The following is a 20947-nucleotide window of genomic DNA, read 5'->3' as shown; positions in this document are numbered from 1 at the left end:
TACACCGTTTGTAGTGTACTTTTTTTTTCAATTTGGTTTCTCATTCTGATGTCCATTTTTAACTTTGCATATTGTGTATATAGTTAAAAAAAATGAAAGCAGTCTGGAAGCAAACTGGTTAAACAGACCACACCCGAGGACAGCTGGTGAGAGTGCAAGATTATTGATTTATAGTATTCTCATGGATCCTCATCAGTCTTTGCGTGTGATCATATTTACCTGTCATTACATATGAGGAACCTACAGTTTAACCCAACAGATGATACATGCTGTGCAACCCTGTTTTTATCCTCAGATAAAGATTCATTTGACAGTATGTTAACCAGGTCTACACTCCACTGCTGGAAGTCTGTATCTTCATGGCTCCGTCTGACCTGTTGATATTATCACAGATTGTATGGATGGTATGAGCTGTTTTATCCAACAAGATCCCAGTCATGCCTCTTCACTATCTGCTTTTTACAACATAATTGCCTTGAAGTACAGCACAACACGTTGGCTGTACTTGACCTGGGGACGACTGATTAGGGATCATTGAGTTACTGGAATTGGGGTAGTCAACTTCCCCCTTTTAGCAGGATTTCTGACACCAGCTGACCTATCTGTTGCCAAAGAACGCTGTTTTTGTCTGTCAATTCAAGAAGCAAATTAACAAAGAAATAAATTTTACTCTTTTCCGTATCTTATAAAAAAGCTTACTCAAAATGTTGTTTGCCATATAATTAATAAAATGTGTTTATATAGTTTACAGTAGATAACAGTACTACTTTAACCTCTCTTCTTGTCAACCATTATGAAGCCAATCACGAATTTTCAATAGTCAGACTTCTGTTCATTTAAAGGGAAACGGTTCGTGTTTAATCACGTGAAATTAATGTCAGATGTTTAACAGCAATGTGAAACTGATGCTTTCTTATGATATCAAGTGTATGCCTGGAGTCTGGTGGTTGGTGACGCTGGCCTTACTTCTGCAGGAGCAAAGTCAAGGGCCATAAAGGGGTGATGGTGGGGAAACGCCCTACTTCCTGCTTCATAGTCAGTCAAGGAAAAGTTCCCTCAGCAGCAGCAGGGGCTTCCACCAAAGAAACAAGTATTCTCAGGTGAGAGTGTCTTCAAATCTGTGATCTTACTCAGTTTCTTATTTTTTACAAAGAGGTGAATTATGTTTTGTGTATTTTTTATGACCAGTCCATTGTAATCTTACATTGAGTTTTGTCATAAAATCAGTGATGTCATGCTATGATTTTTTAAATGAAGTGTCCAGTCAAAATGAAAAATCAGTTCAAGTAAGAAAATATTGCGTTACTATTTTAAGTTGTTTTTTTTATTGCCTCACAAGATCGGCTTCTGTAACATTTAAATATTTACCTTTCAAGATGGGTTTATATCTTATCTACTGTGTGTTGCTATAATAACATAAATATTAAGGTGGTGTGGTCCACACTACTGACACTAATATTGGTTTGCGAGCAGGTATTTGTTAATTAGAATTACTGTAACTGGGCAGAATCTGAATTAAGATGATATTTCTTTTCATTTTCTTTACAGGCTTGATCCACGTTTCTGCTATGCTGCACTTGAGTAAGGTAAGAATGAGTATTTCTGTAATATGTACACATAATTCTAAAATTCATGATGCACAGATATCTCAAGAAGGCATTTTCAGCATGACTTTTTTTTTAATCACAACTTCTTGCTTCCCCAACTAGGGGGATTTTGTATGGGTGGACTCCGGTGTTGCGGTGCCGATTGGGGCGGAGGTCAAGGTGACAGACACCGGACAGCTTCAGCTGATCGATGACGAAGGAAAGGTACAAAACCCCACAGAAGTTTCAGGTCCAGGAAAATTGAGTGTAGGCCTTCTATATAATGTCAACTCTTTCACAACATACATACAGGAGCACAAGATCAACAAGAAGACAGAGGGCACCATCCGGCCCATGCACCCCACGTCTGTGAAGGGTGTGGATGACATGATAAGGCTCGGTGATCTCAATGAGGCTGGGCTCCTCAGGAACCTCCTGGTGCGACACAAAGAAGGCATCATCTATGTAGGTTTCTATTCCCATGCTTTCACTCTGAACCACTTAGTTTTATGATGTCCATAACCTGCTGTGGAAATGATTTCTTTTACACCGTGTCCTCCCTTGCTGTGAATGGCTTTCTATCTTAGACTTTGCCCTGGAGTTTATCACTGTGCTGTTTGTCTCCATAGAGACAAATGAGCCTCTGTTGAAAGAGAACATCCCAGTATTTCTATGTCACTGCATCAAAGCTCAGCAGTGTGTGTTCAATTATGAATCAGGCCATTTTGTTGTTTAAAAATACTACTGCTAAACACTGGGGGCAAAATTGACTAAGGATAATATTCCCTTTTCTAGGACTTGCTATTCATATAATAAACCGCAACCTTTCATGATTATAATCCATCCATGACATTTTTAAATCCAATGAATCATATTTACGACATGCATGTCACGCATTGCAGCCGTGACCAAACAGGGAGTCACAGGGGTCACAGGGGTCACTGGGGTCACTGGGGTCACTGGTTTGACAATGTGCTTACACCAAAATAACTCGTTAATGCTCATGTACACACACACACTCATACACAGTAAGCTAACATCCCTCTCTGTTTTAAGACATACACAGGCTCCATTCTGGTTGCAGTCAACCCATACCAGCTGCTGCCCATCTACACCACTGAGCAAGTGCACATGTACACAGACAGACGGCTGGGTGAACTGCCACCGCACGTATTTGCCATCGCAGACAGCTGCTTCTTCAACATGCGCCGCAACCAAAAGAACCAATGCTGTGTCATCAGGTCTGCTTTTGTCTAATTACAGGAGACTGAGGCTGACTCCAGATTTGTTATGTAGACTGTGTCAAATAACTGATTGATTGATTGATTGATTGAAACCCTTATTTATACAGGGGGAGCTCACTGAGATTGCCCTTTACAGTAATATACAAGTAATGAATGTTTTTTTAAAAGTGGCAGAAATTCTCTCGTTACAGCTTTAAAAGATATATAGAGTATGCTGGTTTTCTCAGTCTTCTTTGTTAGTAAACTGAATACCTTTGTGTTTTAGACAGAACAAGACTTATGAAAATATAAACTTGGGTTTAGGGAAACTGTGATGGGCTTTTCTAAAAAACATTTTCCAAAATTCTATAAATCAAACAATTGATTGATTTTTAGAGAAAACAATTAACAGGTTAATCAAAAAGCTACAACACACACCAAGGGCAAAAATATAAATTGAAACATTCAAATTAAGGTTAAAATATGAAGAAACGCTGCACTATAAGAGACAAACAAATTATATCAAGGACAAAATGATCTATCAACACATCTATTAAATTCATGCTCAGTTGTGTCTACATATACAATAGTGTCATCTGCATACATATGGAACCTAGGTTATTATTATAGATAGTAAAAAGAGCAGTACCTAAACTGATCCTTGTGGAACACCTTTGTTAATGTTGGGTTTGTGTTGCATCTCATAAGCCTCAACATATGTTATGTAAGTAATTTCTTAACCAGCGATAGTGTTGTCAAAAACAAAATTAGTAAGGCTCTTCAATAACATATCAAAGGCCTAAGACAGGCCTATAAACAGAGCAGCAATGTTGATTGTTGATTTGCCTAGGTCTGAAACCAGATTGCAAGTGATTTAAAGCAGAGGTTTAGGTGAGAAACACAATAATCTTTGTAAGGCAGGAAATAGTTTAGATAATAAATTATAAAGCAATTTTTTTTCATGCAACACAAAGGATATTATTAAATGCATTCTACAAGCTTTCTTCTTTGTTTTCCCCATCAGTGGAGAGTCAGGAGCAGGGAAAACTGAGAGCACCAAGCTCATGCTGCAGTTCTTGGCTGCAGTGAGTGGCCAGCACTCCTGGATCGAGCAGCAGATTCTTGAAGCGAACCCTATCTTGGAGGGTATGAGCAAAACACCTACATAAAGTTGGAGGACAATCTTCACAATCAGCTGAATCCCCCTTTTCACTTCCGCTTTGATAAAATATACGTTTTCTTCTCAGCCTTTGGTAATGCCAAAACCATTCGAAATGATAACTCCAGTCGTTTTGGGAAGTACATTGATGTCAACTTCACCAAGGGTGGGGCCATTGAAGGGGCCCGCATTGAGCAGTACCTGCTGGAGAAGTCCAGAGTCTGTCGTCAGGTGGGAAGATAGGTTTGCTAAATATTTTATATAATAAGAGTAGTGACATGGTACAAGTCAAATTTTCTTGTGGTAAAGAACACGTGCTTTTAATGGCAGGCGCCTGAGGAAAGAAACTACCACATCTTTTACTACATGCTGATGGGCATGCCAGCTGACCAGAAAAAGATTCTTTCCCTTGGGAACGCTGCTGAGTACAACTATCTGACCATGGTACTGAAACTATTCAGCAACTGTGACATTTGAAAAACCTTTCTTTACTGATGGATTTAGAAGAGAAATGCATATATTGTGAATCACAGATAACCAGATAAGAATTCATATTTAGCTTTAAACCATGTGATCGTATCACCAGGGTAACTGCACCAGCTGTGAAGGACGTGATGATGTGAAGGAATACGCCCACTTCCGTTCAGCTCTGAAGATCCTCATGTTCTCAGATAATGACTCCTGGGAAATCTTAAAACTGCTCGCTGCGATCCTTCACCTGGGCAATGTGGTATTTAATGGTGAGGACAGCACCACACAATGGAATACATGGATTGTAGATATTGTTCTCATATAGATAAAATAATTGTTTTTAATCTTTTGAGCCACTGAACATGTTTTTCTTGCATATTTTCAGGCACCATAGTAAATAACATGGAGGCCTGTGACATCCATGCATCATCCCATTTCAACACGGCCAGCCAACTTTTGGAGGTATATGCAGTTTTTTCTTTTTTTACAAATTCATAATAAAAGGAGCTGAAAGATCGTGTCTGACTGTGTTTGTCCCATTCCCTCAGGTGGCTCCCAAAGCGCTGGAGAAGAGCCTGACTGAGCGCTCTTTCATGACAGCCAGAGAGAGTGTGACCAAACCTCTGACCTCTGCCCAGGCTGTGGACGGCAGGGACGCCTTTGTCAAAGTAACAGCAGTCACAGTTGATCTGAGTTTTTCAAAGGCAAACATTTATTTCAGAAATGTAGCAACACAGAGCGGCGCGGTGGTGCAGTGGTTGGCACTGTCGCCTCACAGCAAGAAGGTTGTGGTTTCAAACCCCGGTTGCCCCGGCCTTACTGTGTGGAGTTTGCATGTTCTCCCCGTGTCTGCGTGGGTTTTCTCCGGGTGCTCCGGCTTCCTCCCACCGTCCAAAGACATGCAGGCTAGATTAATTGGTGTCTCCGAAATTGTCCTTAGGTGTGGATGTGACTGTGAGTGGTTGTCTATCTATGTGTGGCCCTGCGATGGACTGGTGGTCCAGGGTGTACCCTGCCTTTTGCCCAATGTCAGCTGGGATTGGCTCCAGCCCCCCCGCGACCCTGTATGCAGGATAAGCGGTTGACGATGGATGGATGTAGCAACACTGATTTGTTTAAAGGGGTTATACGCTAAAAAGCTTGAGAACAGCTTTTGCTCGTCCGGCTTAGCTCCACATCCATCAGCTTAAGCATATTTCTGCAGGTTTAGCTTCAGCTGAATAAGAGGTAAGCTAATCGCTGTATTATTTGTCCAGGCTATTTATGGAAGACTTTTCCTTTGGATCGTGGACAAAATCAACGCTGCCATTTACAAGCCACCTGAGGATTCCTCAGAGGTCCCACAGTCAATAGGTTTGCTTGACATTTTTGGCTTCGAGAACTTCAAAATAAACAGGTTGGCGTTTACAACATCTCTCATGACATTTGAGCTTTATCACTGCTGATTCTAGAAAAAGAACATATTGTTAAGTTGACTAAACTCTATCCATTTGTCTTCACCTCTTCTGCTGTTGTCGAACTTTTGTAGCTTTGAGCAGCTGTGCATCAACTTTGCCAATGAGCAGTTGCAGCAGTTCTTTGTCAAGCATGTTTTCAAGCTGGAGCAGGAGGAGTACACCCGTGAAAACATCATTTGGAAGCGCATTGACTACAAAGACAACCAGAGCACCCTGGACGTTTTGGCCAACAAACCTCTGAACATTCTTGCACTCATTGACGAGGAGAGCAACTTCCCCAAGGTCTAAATACTCTTTGCACCTCATGAAATTCTGTTGTAACAAACCAAAGCGGATTTTAACTCTTCTTTTGTTGATTTTCAGGGCACGGATACCACCATGCTCCTTAAGATGAATCATGTCCATGGGAAAGGAGACATCTACATTCCCCCTAAGAACAACTATGAGACACAGTTTGGAATCAAACATTTTGCTGGAGAGGTCTTCTATGATTCAAAAGGTACTTTTAAAGTTTTTAAAAGCAACAAACCATTCTTGTGTGAGTCCTCTGTGGTGTTCTCATTGTGTCTGTTTTCTTTTGAGGTTTCCTTGAGAAAAACCGTGACGCCCTCAGCTCAGATCTGATTCAGCTGGTGGAGACCTCCTCCAATAAACTCCTCAAACAGGCATTTCATAATGAGCTGTCCTCCATTACGATCAAGAGCACTGTCAACCCCAGGATGATCATCACCACGGCCAACAACAGCCTCCGGGTCAGTGCAGTCTTTAGCTTCAGCATCACACAGCTATGATCAGTTGGAAAATAAAACTACAATTATTGCTTACACTGTGGGACATGTTTGTGTCTGACAGCAAGCGAGTGACGGCAAGAAGCGTGTGCCAACTCTGACTGGCCAGTTCCGTAAGTCTCTGGATTCCCTGATGAAAACACTGACTGTGTGCCAGCCCTATTTCATACGCTGCATTAAACCCAATGACTTCAAGAAGCCCATGGTGAGGAAAGAAGCTGCATTCACTCAATTAAATAAAACGTATTTACATCTGTACCAAAAAAGAAAGGAACCATTTGGTGTAAATAAGTCAGACTGGATCTCCCTGTGTCTCAGCTGTTTGACAGAGAGCTGTGCATGCGTCAGCTGCGCTACTCTGGTATGATGGAGACCATCAGGATCCGGAAAGCTGGATATCCCGTACGCTACACATTCGATGAGTTTCTAGGTCGTTACCGTGTCCTTCTAAAAACTTCCCTCTGTAATCCCAAAACAGTAAGTTGGAGGTTTTAACGTGATCATTTTGATCATGACATCCTCACGCATTTTCTCATCTTCTCTTGCTGTGTTTGTGTGATGATTATTTTGCTCTAACAGGAAAGTAAAGTGAAATGCTGTGAAAGCATTTGTGAAAATGTGCTTGATGAAGAGGGTGACTGGAAGACTGGCAAGACAAAGATATTCCTCAAGGTGCTTCTTTATTTACAATCTGTAGTTAGTGATGTGTAGAAGGTACAATAGCCAAAATAATGTGAACGTTATAAGCAACAGAATACGTAATTGTGAAATTTAAACATTGCTGAATACGTAATAATACTAATATGGTGAAAGTGGTCAACATAGGACAGCATGTTAGCATTATCATTGTGAACATGTTGATGTTAGCATTTAGGTCAAAGCACCACTGTGCTTTAGTGGGTTAGAGGGTACAGCCTCACAAAGCCTCTTGTTTGAGTATTGGACACCCAAATTTACTATTAGAATTTATAAACCCTAAAAAAGATTTTTTTTAATGGGTACCACATACCAACTGGGCCTTTCAGAGGGAAAATCAAACCACGTAATTTGGTTTGTTGGTTTATTTTCCCATTTAGATATTCAGTTGCTTATAACACATATTGGATGTGAATGTTTCCACCAAAATAAGAAAAATACTATAATACTGTTTTTTTCTCAGGACTTCCATGACACCATGCTTGAACTGAAGCGAATGAAAGAACTAAATGAGAAAGCACTCCTGATCCAGAAAGTCCTGAGAGGCTACAAATACAGGTATAACACAAAAAGAAAAAGATGTAAATTAAATTTTTTTTTGCTCTTGTGACTTGCAACTTCATGTCTGTATAATTCATGCCTTCTAAAGGAGACAATTCCTGAGGCAAAAGGCAGGTGCTCTTGTCATACAGAAATACTGGAGAGGACACAAAGGCAGAAAGCTGTACAAAGTGGTGAGTTACTTTTTAACATCTCAGAATTTGCCAGTGTGAGAATACCTGGCTTGCATTAAACCTTCAATTATGTTCTAATTCTAGGTTCAGCTGGGCTTTGCCAGACTGCGGGCACAGGTTCGCTCTCGACAACTCCACTTCCAGTATAAGAAGAAGCGGGAGGCAGCCATCGTGCTGCAGGCCAGAACCAGAGGGTACCTGGTCAGGAAGGAAATGAAGCGCAAGAGAGACGCTGTGATTCTCCTGCAGGCACACACCAGAGGTGTGCTGGCAAGAAAAGCTCTCAAAAAGATCAAAAGAGATGTAAGTTCAACTTTAAGAACTTTGAAGAACCATTTCTGGTACAGCAGTGGTTGCCAACCCCTTTTGTCTAACTAACGCTACCCCAAATCCCTATCAGATAAACTCAAGTACCCCTTCATCGACAATACTGATTATGTTCCAAATGTCTATTACTTCTCCAACTTTTTGAACTTTTTGATTACTTTCAGGTAATTATTTCAACAGTGTGCACTAACGTTTAGCTAACTATTTCACCAGTTTATCCATTCATTTCAAGGTATTATTTCAACAGTTTAACTGTTACCTTTAGCTAACAATTTAAGAAGAAGAAGATATACTTTATTAATCCCACGATGTTTTCACTCTGTTATTATTATTATGTTAGTATTTACACACAGGTCCGAAAGACACACACATGTACATGCACAAACAGGACCCATAGCAACACACGGAGAGATGTCAGAGTGAGAGGGCGCCCCGAGCAGTTGGGGGATCAGGGGCTTGCTCAAGGCCTCCTTCGGCAGTGCCCAGGAGGTGAACTGGTACCTGTCCACACTCCGCAACTCTGGTCTGAGCTGGACCCTCCAGTTCCCAGCCTAATCCTTACAGACTGAGCATATCCCTGTGGTTAGGCATCACTGTGGTAGAGGACTGTGTGTCAGAAGCCCCTGCTTCAGTAACTAGTAAAGTTGTTTATGAGCAAGAACCTGAACCCCTAACAGCTCTAATGCTTCCCCCAAAGCCATATGAATAATGAAAAATGTGTTATTTGCATTGCAGGTTAATTAGGTAGTAAAAGACATTTTGCAGGCAGTTGTTATTCAGGACAATGTTTTTTTCCTGATCTTCTTTTGTGTTCTTTCAGATGTACCTCTCTGCCAAAGAGAAAGAAGAAGAACAGCGGGCCATTTTGGAGAGACAGAAATACTTGGAGGAAGTGCTGAGACAGAAGAAAGAGATGGAGGCCAAAGCTCAGGCCGAAACCATCACAGACCAGGAGATGGTGGACAGCATCTTTGACTTCCTGCCCATTATGGTTGGAGGGCAGGAGGGACAAGCACCTGTGGGATTCGAGGTTCGGGAACCTAAGGTTTTGCACATTCTGTATTCATTTTAAAGTCAGTCGCTGCATGTCTGTGTCTGTTTTCAGAAATTTGAGGGGAAAAGGACAGTTATCGAGGAGATAGACATCGACGACCTTCCCATGGAGGAAGATCTTCCCAAAGAAGACTACGATGACCTGGATGAGTACTCCTTCTCCAAATTTGCCTCCATGTACTTCCAGGGTGCAGCCACCCCCACCCACATCCGCCAGAGGCTTCGGCAACCCCTGCTGTACCATGAAGATGAAGGAGATGTCCTGGTGCTCCTCTTAGACCACTTTAATCATTCCAGTTATCCTTATATGATGAATGTCTTTCATTTACTTACCATGCGGTCTGTTGTGTTATCACCAGGCTTCGCTGACAGTGTGGTGGGTTATCTTAAGGTTCATGGGAGACCTCCCTGAGCCAAAGAGGCAAGTCCAGGTCAAAGGAACCGCCACGCAGGAACGCTTTCTGCCACAGGACGTGCTCTCCAGAAAAGACAGGCGTCTGAGCCACATGGTTGGCCTGGATCAGGTAAATCTCCTCACAAAGCAAGGACTTTATGAATGTTGAATATTGCCTAATTTTGTAGATTTATCACAAACAATTTATCGTGGATTTTAAAATATAATTTCTGACTGTTTTAGAGGGTACTAAGGAATAAAAAAGAACGCAAGCCTTCCACGGTACCCGGGGAGCCAACACAAAACAGAAAGGGCTCCATTTTCACAGACCTTCTGACAAGAAACAGGAAGGCTTCTGCTGTGCCCAATGAGACACCTCAAAACCCAAAGGTGTACACTGTGCCTGAAGGAAACCCTCGAACAAGGAAAGGATCCACATTCACTGACCTACTGTCCAGAAACAGAAAAGCATCCACTGTCCCAGAAAATGGAATCCCAAAATCCACTTCAAGCTTAAGGAAACCCTCGATCATCATGGAGGAGGTGAGGTGTAAGCCTAAATAATATTTTGACCTAGTGTTGTCATATTTTTTTAAGGTACAATAAAATAAAATGTCATGTTTCTTCTTACAGTCTGAGGATCAGACTGAGGTGTCCAAGCCTCCCACCCTGCAGACTGTGAAGGAGGACAGTGACGCCATGATTGGAGAAGAACCCACACTGGACCGGCCGCTGACATCCCTCGAAAAACTCCACATAATTGTGGGATATGCCATTGTCAGATGTGACCTCAGGTAACAGAAGCTCAATTTAAAATCATATACATCCAAGTGTCTGTTGTTAATAATAATTATAATAATAATGATAATTCTCTACTAATACAATATTTGTCTGTCCAGGGATGAGATTTACTGTCAGATCTGCAAGCAGCTGCAGGATAACAACAATCGCAACAGCTACTTCCGTGGTTGGATCCTGCTCTCCCTCTGTCTGGGCATTTTCCCTCCAAGTGAGCGCTTTATGAGGGTAAGCACATCAGTTGTATTGGCTGCTTCAGTCTCAGGAACAGTGAGTCACATGCTGTGATGTTTTGCTCATCTCTTCCTATCTCTTGTCTTGGCAGTACCTGCAAAGCTTCATCCGTTTCGCTCCAGGAGGCTATGCTTCCTACTGTGCTGAAAGGCTGCGACGCACAGGAATGAATGGAGTGCGAGGGGAGCCTCCAGCCTGGCTGGAGCTGCAGGTACTAAGACATGGCATAAGATGCTCCTGCAAATATTTAAAACTGATTCATGGGCATTGTACTGTAGAGATAAATCATTTTAAAAAAAGCATTCCCACTTTACCCAAATCAGGAAAAAGTATTTGTCCCCCTCGGTATGTAGTTGTATCCTGCCAAGCAGATTATGGTTTATTTAATATGTCAAGGTTTTGAGATATCAGTCTCTGAGATTTTTGACAGCACCCATTTAAAAACATCTATTTCAAGAAACAGTGTCTTTGTCATCTGGAATAATCCACAGACCTCACTGAAAACTGTTAATGGTGAGGTTTGTGGATTATCCAGAGTATAGGCATGTACAGGCCATGTTTTTCAGGAAAAGAAATGTGAATTTATAAAAAAAAAAAAAAATTTCCATGCTGTGAGCGCCACAAACATAATTCTGTTGACCTCAGCTGTATTGAGGTGGTAGCTGAAATCTCAAAACCTGGACGGATTAAACCCAAACTGTGTGTATGGCTCGATGCCAGTAGCGGCAAGTGAGAACATATTTTTTCTGTCACTTGAGTGAACCGACCCTTCAACACTTATGAACTTCCATGGACAGTGGTTCTCATTACTGTTTAATCAACATGGTCATTTTTGTTTGAACTGTGATAGGCCACCAAGACAAAAAAGCCCATGATTGTGTCTGTGATGCTGATGGATGGACGCTCCATTAACCTCCCTGTTGACTCAGCATCTACCTCCAAAGAGATCTGCCAGCTCCTCTCTAACAAAGTCAAACTCAAGGACGCCTTCGGCTTTTCTCTCTATGTCGCCCTGTATGAAAAGGTACACTGTTACATCCGCTTGGTGTGTTCCTATAGTACAGCAGGTGATGAGTAGATCACAGATTTCTCACACAGATTCTTTGTACTTTCTCAGAGTTCCCGGGGGTCTGTGCTGTGCTATGTCCAAAGTAGGCCTCTGTCAGCATACAGTACTGCTAATCACCTTACAACATGCAGATAAACTTTTACAACAGAGACACGTAGAAAATAATTAGCTAAGTTTTGAAACCACACCAACATTAGATGTTTTCAGGAGGGGGGGTTTAAGAACTTTATATTAAGAACGAATCAAAAGTGGTATAATGTCTGTTTTAGTGAACAGTACTTGAATTCTGTGACAAACTAGGACTAGAGGGTGCAATCTGAAAATATATATGTGTATTAAGTCTATTCACCCATAATTTCAAATGTTGACCTGTCCTGTAGGTGTGGGCTTTGGGCAGCGGCCGGGAGCACGTGATGGACGCCATCTCCCAGTGTGAGCAGGAAGTAAAGAGGAGAGGAGGACAGGAGCAGCACGCTCCCTGGCGTCTCTTCTTTCGCAAGGAGATCTTCACCCCCTGGCATGACTGCAAAGAGGACAAAATCAGCACAGACCTCATCTACAAACAGATCATCCATGGTCTGAAGTTTGGAGAGTACCAGTGTGAAAAGGTGGGAATGTTTGGATGGATATCTTACAGTGTTCCTGTCGTATTCTCAGGTATAATTTAACCCCCCCCCCCTCCCCCATTTCACTGCCACAGGAGGATGATTTTGTTCAGCTTGCTGCAAAACATTTATACATCCAGCATGGCTCAGACAGCAGTCCGGAAAACGTGCAGGAAGCTATTCAGGAATGCGTCAACAGCTCTCTGCTGGAGGCCAAGTGAGAGGCCAAATGGGCTCAAATGGTCAGCGCTGCTCATGCTCAGGTCAGTCACACTACATATCAGAAATTGCAGCATGAACAGAAATGAACAGAATGGCACAGAAAAAAAAATCTATAAAATGGCCCAGAGTAGATTTAATGTTTCTGTCTATTTTTCTTCAACCACACAAGGGTCCGTATCTGAGTTCAAGACAAAAAGCAGATTCAGTGAGGGGAGAGATGGTCGACTACGCCCGAGAGAAGTGGCCCATTTTCTTCTCTAGGTTCTTTGAAGTTTTCAAACAGTCAGGTAGGCATCCGTTAGCAAATAATATTTCCAGCTTCTCTGTTATGTTATGTATTTAATCATTTATAGTTCAACAAATTCTGACAATTTCATTTATTTCAATTCATTAAGCAACTTTGTTTACAGTGTTGACAAGGCATGCACTCCATTATTATGGATGAATCAGTAGCTTCTTGGTCTCACAGGATTGATGGACAAATTAAGCATGTGTTCACAAACTGATTACTTTAGATGGAATGGACGAGGCCATACAGCATTTTTGAGCTATCACAGTTACTGTTAAAGAATTAAATCCAAATAGGATTATTTTCCTTTCTCTAATGGTGAATATTAAACATTTGCAGAAACAGTACAGAATTGTCAATAGATTTTATTGACCTGTAGTTTATTTTTTGTATCACCGCAGGAACATGTAGAACAGATCAGCTTTTAGATATTAACAACCAGTAGTGAAGCTGTTCAGCCAGCCCCTTTTGTGAATTTAGTTGTTGCCGCTGCTTTTTGTATCCATGTCACACTGGAATATACAAGGCTATTTATAGTTTGAGACTCGAGTAAAGTAGTTTATTATGAGGGAATAATTTAATAATAATAATTGGGCCAGGAAAAACATTTCTTCCTTCCTTGGATTTCAGATTTACTCTTGTTTAGGAGTGAGCTCTGACTCACTGACACAGTAAATATTTTCCTTAACAGATCACATTTATTCAGATCACATCAAATTTCTTTTTTTACGGTGTGATATTTCATAATTGGCAACATGCTGGTAAGATTAGTAACAATCCAGTGAACAATGTATAGATGTTTGTGCTTTATTTTAACCTAAACCGACCCATGTGTTATCCCTGAAGCCATGACCTCCTTTCAGAAAGTACTGGATAAACCATCGAATCAGGTTTTATTTCTTCTTACATAAATAACATTGCCCATATAATATACCACGTGGCCTTTCAAATCTTATCTTATTGTCCATTTTGTAAAGGAATATGGTGATGAAATCATTAGTTGATTGACAAAAAAACTATTATCAGCAGTAAAGAAAAATGCCAAACTTTCCTTGTGTCTAGCTTTTCCAGTGTGAGGATTTGCTTCTTTTTTTCATTTACAGAATAAATGATAAATCAAAAAATAAACAAACAGATGAATTAAATGATGAATGAAAGCCTCTTATCTGAAGTTTGATGATAGGGCCTCTGCTGCTGTACACATGAATGCTGCACTCAAAGGATGCTGAAATGGTTCACATAGAAAGTGCAAGCAACACTTTACTGCTGGACAGGGATATGTCGTTATATCCCCCATGAGTCGTGATTTATTTGGCTTGTTCCTTGTCTTCCGTGTTTGGGTTTTTTAGGTCCTCCGCTGCCAAAGAGCAAGTTCATTGTGGCCATAAACTGGACTGGTATCACCTTCCTGGATGAGAGAGAGAAGAGGCTGCTGGAGCTCTCCTTTCCTGAAGTCACCGGAGTCAACAGCATAAGGTAGAGACAGAGGAGTGTGCCAGTTTACAACGAGGACGAGTCAAGTTTGCTTTAACAGTGTGGTGTTACCATGCCAGCTGTGCATGACTCCTGCGTTATGATTCTCCCTTGATGCCCATCCAGGGAAGGTAAAGCGTCTGGCCAGGCGGTGAGCATGCTGACACTGAAAGGAGACTTCACTCTGAGTGGAGAGACAGCTCATGACATGGCAGAGCTGGTTACAATGTTCCTCAGTGGACTGACAGAGAGATCTCAGTATGCTGTTACCCTGAAAGATGCTGACAGGCAAGGTGAGAGGACTGATTTTTCCTTTCTAATGTTGTCACAGCTGAATGATCTACATTAGAATCATTCCTGCCAACTGCTAACTGTGTTGTCTTCCATTTCTCTACAGATGACCCCACATTACTCAGCTTCAAGAAAGGAGAGCTCATTATAATAATCAAAGATGATGAGTTCTCTCAGCAGCGTGGCTGGATAAAGGGTGAAAATGAGAGAACAAGACAGACCGGAGCTGTGCCCATTGAGGCCATCCTAATCCTGCCAACACTCAGCAAACCCTCCAAGGAGGTCATGGTACGGAGAAGTCAATGACACGTTCTTCTCAGGTGAGTTATTGTGCTCAGAATGTGTGGAGTAATAAATGTGATGCATGTTTCTTTATTTCAGAGCCTCCTCAATTTGTCTCCTAACCAGAGGAAGGACATCATACAGGCCAACCAGAAAGAAACAGGAACAGTGGAGAGATTAGCTCCTGCCACGCTCAAAGAATTCTCCCTCGAGTACTTCAGGTATCTTTACTACATTCTGCTTGTTTTCACCAGCTGATCAGCAGGAAAATGCTCACTGGAACAGTACTGACAGCAGGAAAATCCAATTTTTTTTACTTGATCCTACAGACAGCCCACTAAGGATGTGAACCGTCAGGTGATTTCCAGGAATGTTGCTCCTGAGAGGCTGTGGGCCAACTCCAGAGAGCCAATCAGACAGCCCCTCCTCAAGAAACTGTTGGGCAACTCAGAGCTCAGCCACAAAGCCTGTCTGGCCTTCACTGATATCCTGTACACCAGAGTTATGTGAAAAAGTAATATTTCTTACTATGTATTTTTGTTTTGTGTTTAACAGTGAACCTTTGGCATGGTAGTTAAACATATACATTTACTACTTACTATTTATTTCAGGGGTTTAGTTTTCTACTGGCTGCAACAAATATTTATTTATTTTAACACATGGTGGAATGGGCCAGCAGCCGTACCAACATGTACCCTGTTTCTACTGAATGACTAAAACTAGCCAGGTTTGGGCTTGGCTAATGCTAAGATGGGAGACCTCCTGGGGAAACTAATTTGCTGTTGGAATTGGTGTCTTCTCCTCTGACCCTAATAAAAAATCCCAGTGCAGTGTGGGGGATGCTTTGCTGTAGGAACATTCATATGGAAGCCAGGTAACATAAATTATGTTTTTACCTGTCAGAAGGCCCACAGCTGTGAGAACAACCACCCTTGTTGCCTGCACACGTACACTCAACACAGCCAACCACATCATGCTCACACTGCTTGGCTACATCACTCTTTGAGATGCGTTCTACCTGTGCAAGCAAAAGGCCTCCCCATTTTCATTATAGCCAACACCACCAAACACTTTAGCCACATAGCCATGAGCATGTTAAAAGACGTGGCTCAGTAACCTAATTAATAAGGCCAGGATAACTAACCTAGCTGCGCTAATTAACATGCTAAGCTAACAAGCGGGTTGCCATCGATGGAAGAATACAGCTCAATCAGTCCAAGCTTGTATTTTTTTATGAAACCAGCATGGTTATTCGTCCTTGACTGTTGTGCACCGATCCTGAAATATATGGGAGATTACCCCACCAAGCAGATGCAGAGTCCTCTTGAGCTCACCGACCAGATCTTCGGCCCTGCCACTCAGAATGAGGCGCTCAGAGATGAGATCTATTGCCAGATCATGAAGCAGATGAGCAGCAATAACAACCGGTACGGTTGTATTATTTCACTACCTCCTGTTCTTAGATTAAAAGCTGGAGATGGACTTTGTATGACACAAAATTTTCTTAGTATATGCATCCAAAAATTGAAAACAGTATTTTCCCATCACTGCTGTTATAAATGCTTTAGTAATATTTTTATTTATGACAGAATGATAATAAGGCAGTTGCTAAAAGGTGTGGGCCCATTCTGTTACTGTTATTATAGAATGATACTTTGTTTTGTTATTGTAGATAGTAAAGTGCTGCAACAATAAGTTGATTGACAGAAAACAATTTTTGAGTATCAATTAAAATTGTAATATTCTCTGGTTCCAGCTTCTCCAGTGATAAGACACATTACAAATTTTCTTTGTAAACTCAAAATATTCAGACTTTTGGAATATTGGTCAGACAAAACAAGACATGCAAAGATGTCAATGTAGAATGTAGAACTACATAGTTTTTTCCCTATTTCATCAAATAGGGAAAAAAACAACTGCCTATAATAAAATAAAGTAAAATGGTTGATTGATTAATCAAGAAAATGTTTGACACATTAATTTATGATGAAAATCATTTTTAGTTGTAGCCCTTGAAAATTATTAAAAGATAATGTAACAATTTTAAGCTAAATCTGGTGAATTTAAGTATCTACAACTGCTATTCCTTTTTCTATTTTTCTTTATTTTGATAGAAAGTACAAAGAGTAAAAATAAGAGAAGTTTTTTTTAATTTTTCCAGAAGTGGAACTGAACTGTAACAACCCCCCACATTTCAGTGTCCAAGAATGGTTTCAAATACAAATCAAGACACAAAGACTCAGTTTTATCATGTGCTTAATAGTGTTTTAACTACATTTTTTGTCCATCACCCAGGTTCAGCATGGAGCAGGGCTGGCAGCTGCTGTGGCTCTGCTGCGGCCTGTTTCCTCCCAGTCAGTCTCTTCTGAGACACACTCAGCGATTTCTGGAGTCGCGCCGCAGAGAACCCCTCGCCTCAGACTGTCTGCAGCGGCTGCAGAGCTCTCTGAGGTTAGCCCAATGTGCATTATTATATTATATCAGCAACACACAGCGTGCATTTCAAAGAATGTATGTGTAGATACAATCAAGACGTACAAAGATGTACATCTCCAAGATACACAAAGCAGATAGTGTGTGCTGCTCCTCCCTGATTTAATAGTACCAATTACAGGGTTTGTGCAAACACCAACAGAGTGATTTAAAGAGATGAAATTTGTAGAAAAGTGCAGGGCAGTTTCAAAACTCAACCACTGGTTAATAGTGAGAATGACACGACACCACAGCTGGTATAGTGAAAAACGGAAATGTCAAGCTGTGATGCTTTGTGTTTTAAATCCCTGAATATGCAAAAGCTCTCTAAAAACTAAACTAAGAAAACTGAGGTATATGGGCTTCTTATTCTAGACTTGATGAGGACAAGTTGTACAGTTTAAGGCAGCACATGCTTGCAGCTATGCTCACAGTGACAGCAGAACTCTTTAAATAAATATGTTGCCTCAGCTTCACTCTGACCAAATTGTATTTGCATGGCCCATTCTATAAATACATTAGATTTAAATTCAGTATAATTAATACGAAGACAACAGGCTCTAAGATACTTATTTTTGATTTGCACAGTTGGTGCATGGTGTTGTATTGTGTTTTGCCATTTTAGTGGTAGAGTGTCCTCTTTTCTTTATCTGCACTGAATCTGTGGCTTTGCATCAAAACAAGTAGTAAATGAAAGTAAAATAAATGACAAAGCATTTGCTGTCCTTGTGTAGGATGGAGCCCAGGAAGCTCCCACCACACCAGGTTGAGGTAGATGCTATCCAACAGAACAGCACCCAGATCTTCCACAAAATCCACTTCCCCAATGACACAGATGAGGTACAAACGCAGACTTCTTGTATATGTAAAGCTACATAAAAACTAGTAAACACTAGTAACAGTGATCCAGTGAATCCTCTCGTCCCCCTTCAGGTATTTGAGGTCACGACAGGCACCAGGATCAGGGATCTCATCCAGAACATTACCAACAAGCTCAGCCTGGCTTCAGCAGACGGCTTCAGCATTTTTGTCAAAACACATGACAAGGTTTATTTGACATTTCTCAGCATTGAATATTATATTTCGATCTCGAATTGTACAATTGGTGTACTTTCATAAATTCTAAGCCCTCTTTCTTGAACTTTCACCACATTGGTTGTAAAAAAAACAACAACAAAAAAAACATTCAGTAATTATGTTTATTTCAGGTTCTCAGTTTGAATGACACAGACTACTTCTTTGATAGTCTGAGACAAATCACTGACTGGTCCAAGACAGCCAAGAGGATTAAAGACGGTACAAACATTATCTGATTGTAGGGCCAATTGAACTTTTGATGGTTCTGTACTTACCTGCAAAAACCTCTTTGATGTGTGTGTGTATGTGTGTGTGTGTGTGTGTGTGTGTGTGTGTGTGTGTGTGTTCTGCAGGCGGCCCGGTCAACATCCCCTACCTTGTGTTCTTCATGAGGAAGTTGTGGTTCAATGTGGTCCCAGGCAGAGACACAGAGGCAGATCTTATCTTTCATTTCCCTCAGGTACATTTGAATGATGCAGCTCAGCTATCATCACATTTCAAGGCTGATTAGTTTTTCCACATGATATTAAATTTAAAACTTTCCATTAAACATAATTCTACCTGACATTTAAATGAGATAGTATCAATACTAGTTCCAGGATCGCTCCTTCTGATTTCATTACAACCAGTGGGATTGTTAAAGATTAGAAAGTTTTCCCCTAATGAACAAGTCAGTAGCAACTCAGTTTGAAGGATTCACATGAATCTGCTGGTGAATTACCAAAACAGTAGACTTTATAAAATATCTTTCTGTCTTCCAGGAGCTACCTAAGTATCTGAGAGGATATCATGCTTGCACCAAAGAGGACATGGTCAACATTGCGGCTCTGCTCTTTAGGGTAAAGGTCAGCAATGACAAGAGCCAGTTGGTCATGATTCCCAAGATGCTGAAGGAGCTCGTGCCCGCGGACCAACTGAAGGCCATGTCTGAAAATGAGTGGAAGAAGGTATGAGGGGCTGTCATTTCATTAATTTCATCTCAAGAGTCCCTTTATCTATTGCATAGCTTAAAAGATAATGCTGGTGTTACACTTTGTTTTTCTTATTGTCATCACATCTCATGAAAAGACCAAAAGCCACAATGCATCTGTGACACTCGGCTCCGATGGCATTCGCTCCTCTTGAAGAAGTAAATCTTTAGCAGGAATCTACACAGCCACGCTAGCAGCTCAGTGAGGCTGTAGTAGTACATGTATTGAGTGAAATGCTTACATCAGCACGCTAACATAAGTACAGTGTTAACATGCTGATGATCAGCAGGTAATGCTCACCAAGTTCACTGTCTTAGTTCAGCATTTTAGCACCCAAACATTTGCTAATCACCACTAAGCCCAAAGTACAGCTGAGGCTGATGGGTATGTCTTTAGTTTTGCAGGTCTTGGTCATAACTTTTGGACGAAGTTACATTTTGAGCTAATGATGGGGCTAGATTAAAAGTCAGGGGATCACCAATGTTATTACAGTCCATCCTGAAGTGAACATCTATCCTGCATTTGTTGAAATATTTCATTCAGTACCATAAAATGTGAACCTCTTGAGCGCTAGAGAAAATGTCAGGGAATCACCAAAGTCATCAGGACACATCCTCTGGTGTACTTGAATGTCTGACCGACAGACTGATGTTGCTTTTCCAAGAGCCACGCAACTAGCATGGCTAAAAAAATTCTTAAATATCTAGTTTAACTTTCAGATAATGTTTGGTCATTTCCCAAAATAGCTGGGCACTGTAGTTTTTTGCAAACATTACTCAAACTAGGGTAAATAGTGCATTTGTGGGGACTATTTTTGGCCACAGATTGATAGACAGTTGATAGACGGTGTATGCGGGATTGACTCAAAATTAACTCCACTGTTCATTGAAAAGAAGGATTCACTGATGTGATTGTTCTCGTTTTTGGACAACAACAGAGCTCTATGGCACTGAGGCAGAACGTATATCGAGGTATATCACTTGTAGGATCATTTTATTGTTTCTTTGTGTCTTACCAGTTTATGTGTTGACAACAAGGAAAATATAGAACAGAACCAGCCTCGTCCTTTTAAATTGCCCATATGAACAATGTCACCATTATCCCATTCCTGTGATAACATCTCAGTTCTCTGAGCATATTGCCTGAAGGCTGTGGGGGTGTCGGGAAATCATTAACCTCACTACTTTTACAAAACAAGTGTGAGTGTTGTATCATACTGTGATATATATATATATATATATATATATATATATATATATATATATATATATATATA

General features: G+C 41.0%; 1 protein-coding gene across 1 annotated transcript in view; it reads left to right on the top strand.

Annotated features, from left to right (window-relative positions):
• The window catches only part of LOC123971308 (unconventional myosin-VIIb), a 51486-nt gene that overhangs the window by 582 nt on the left and 29957 nt on the right, over nt 1-20947 (top strand). Inside the window, 43 exon segments of the mRNA XM_046050027.1 lie at nt 1549-1586; nt 1710-1811; nt 1899-2051; nt 2643-2827; nt 3834-3955; nt 4057-4199; nt 4299-4412; nt 4555-4708; nt 4825-4901; nt 4988-5107; nt 5696-5835; nt 5968-6178; nt 6260-6395; nt 6479-6648; nt 6749-6889; nt 7003-7161; nt 7264-7356; nt 7844-7938; nt 8030-8114; nt 8199-8417; nt 9262-9471; nt 9547-9759; nt 9854-10018; nt 10132-10431; nt 10522-10682; nt 10788-10914; nt 11012-11131; nt 11771-11944; nt 12370-12597; nt 12690-12857; nt 12986-13103; nt 14455-14581; nt 14705-14871; nt 14976-15157; nt 15251-15372; nt 15481-15635; nt 16425-16578; nt 17447-17602; nt 18358-18463; nt 18557-18670; nt 18832-18919; nt 19054-19160; nt 19462-19647. Of these exon segments, the coding sequence (XP_045905983.1) occupies nt 1549-1586; nt 1710-1811; nt 1899-2051; nt 2643-2827; nt 3834-3955; nt 4057-4199; nt 4299-4412; nt 4555-4708; nt 4825-4901; nt 4988-5107; nt 5696-5835; nt 5968-6178; nt 6260-6395; nt 6479-6648; nt 6749-6889; nt 7003-7161; nt 7264-7356; nt 7844-7938; nt 8030-8114; nt 8199-8417; nt 9262-9471; nt 9547-9759; nt 9854-10018; nt 10132-10431; nt 10522-10682; nt 10788-10914; nt 11012-11131; nt 11771-11944; nt 12370-12597; nt 12690-12857; nt 12986-13103; nt 14455-14581; nt 14705-14871; nt 14976-15157; nt 15251-15372; nt 15481-15635; nt 16425-16578; nt 17447-17602; nt 18358-18463; nt 18557-18670; nt 18832-18919; nt 19054-19160; nt 19462-19647 (6305 nt within the window).

The sequence above is a fragment of the Micropterus dolomieu genome, linkage group LG05, assembly GCF_021292245.1.
Source record: "Micropterus dolomieu isolate WLL.071019.BEF.003 ecotype Adirondacks linkage group LG05, ASM2129224v1, whole genome shotgun sequence".
Lineage (NCBI taxonomy): Eukaryota > Metazoa > Chordata > Actinopteri > Centrarchiformes > Centrarchidae > Micropterus > Micropterus dolomieu.
This window is presented reverse-complemented; position numbering and strand designations above follow the sequence as displayed.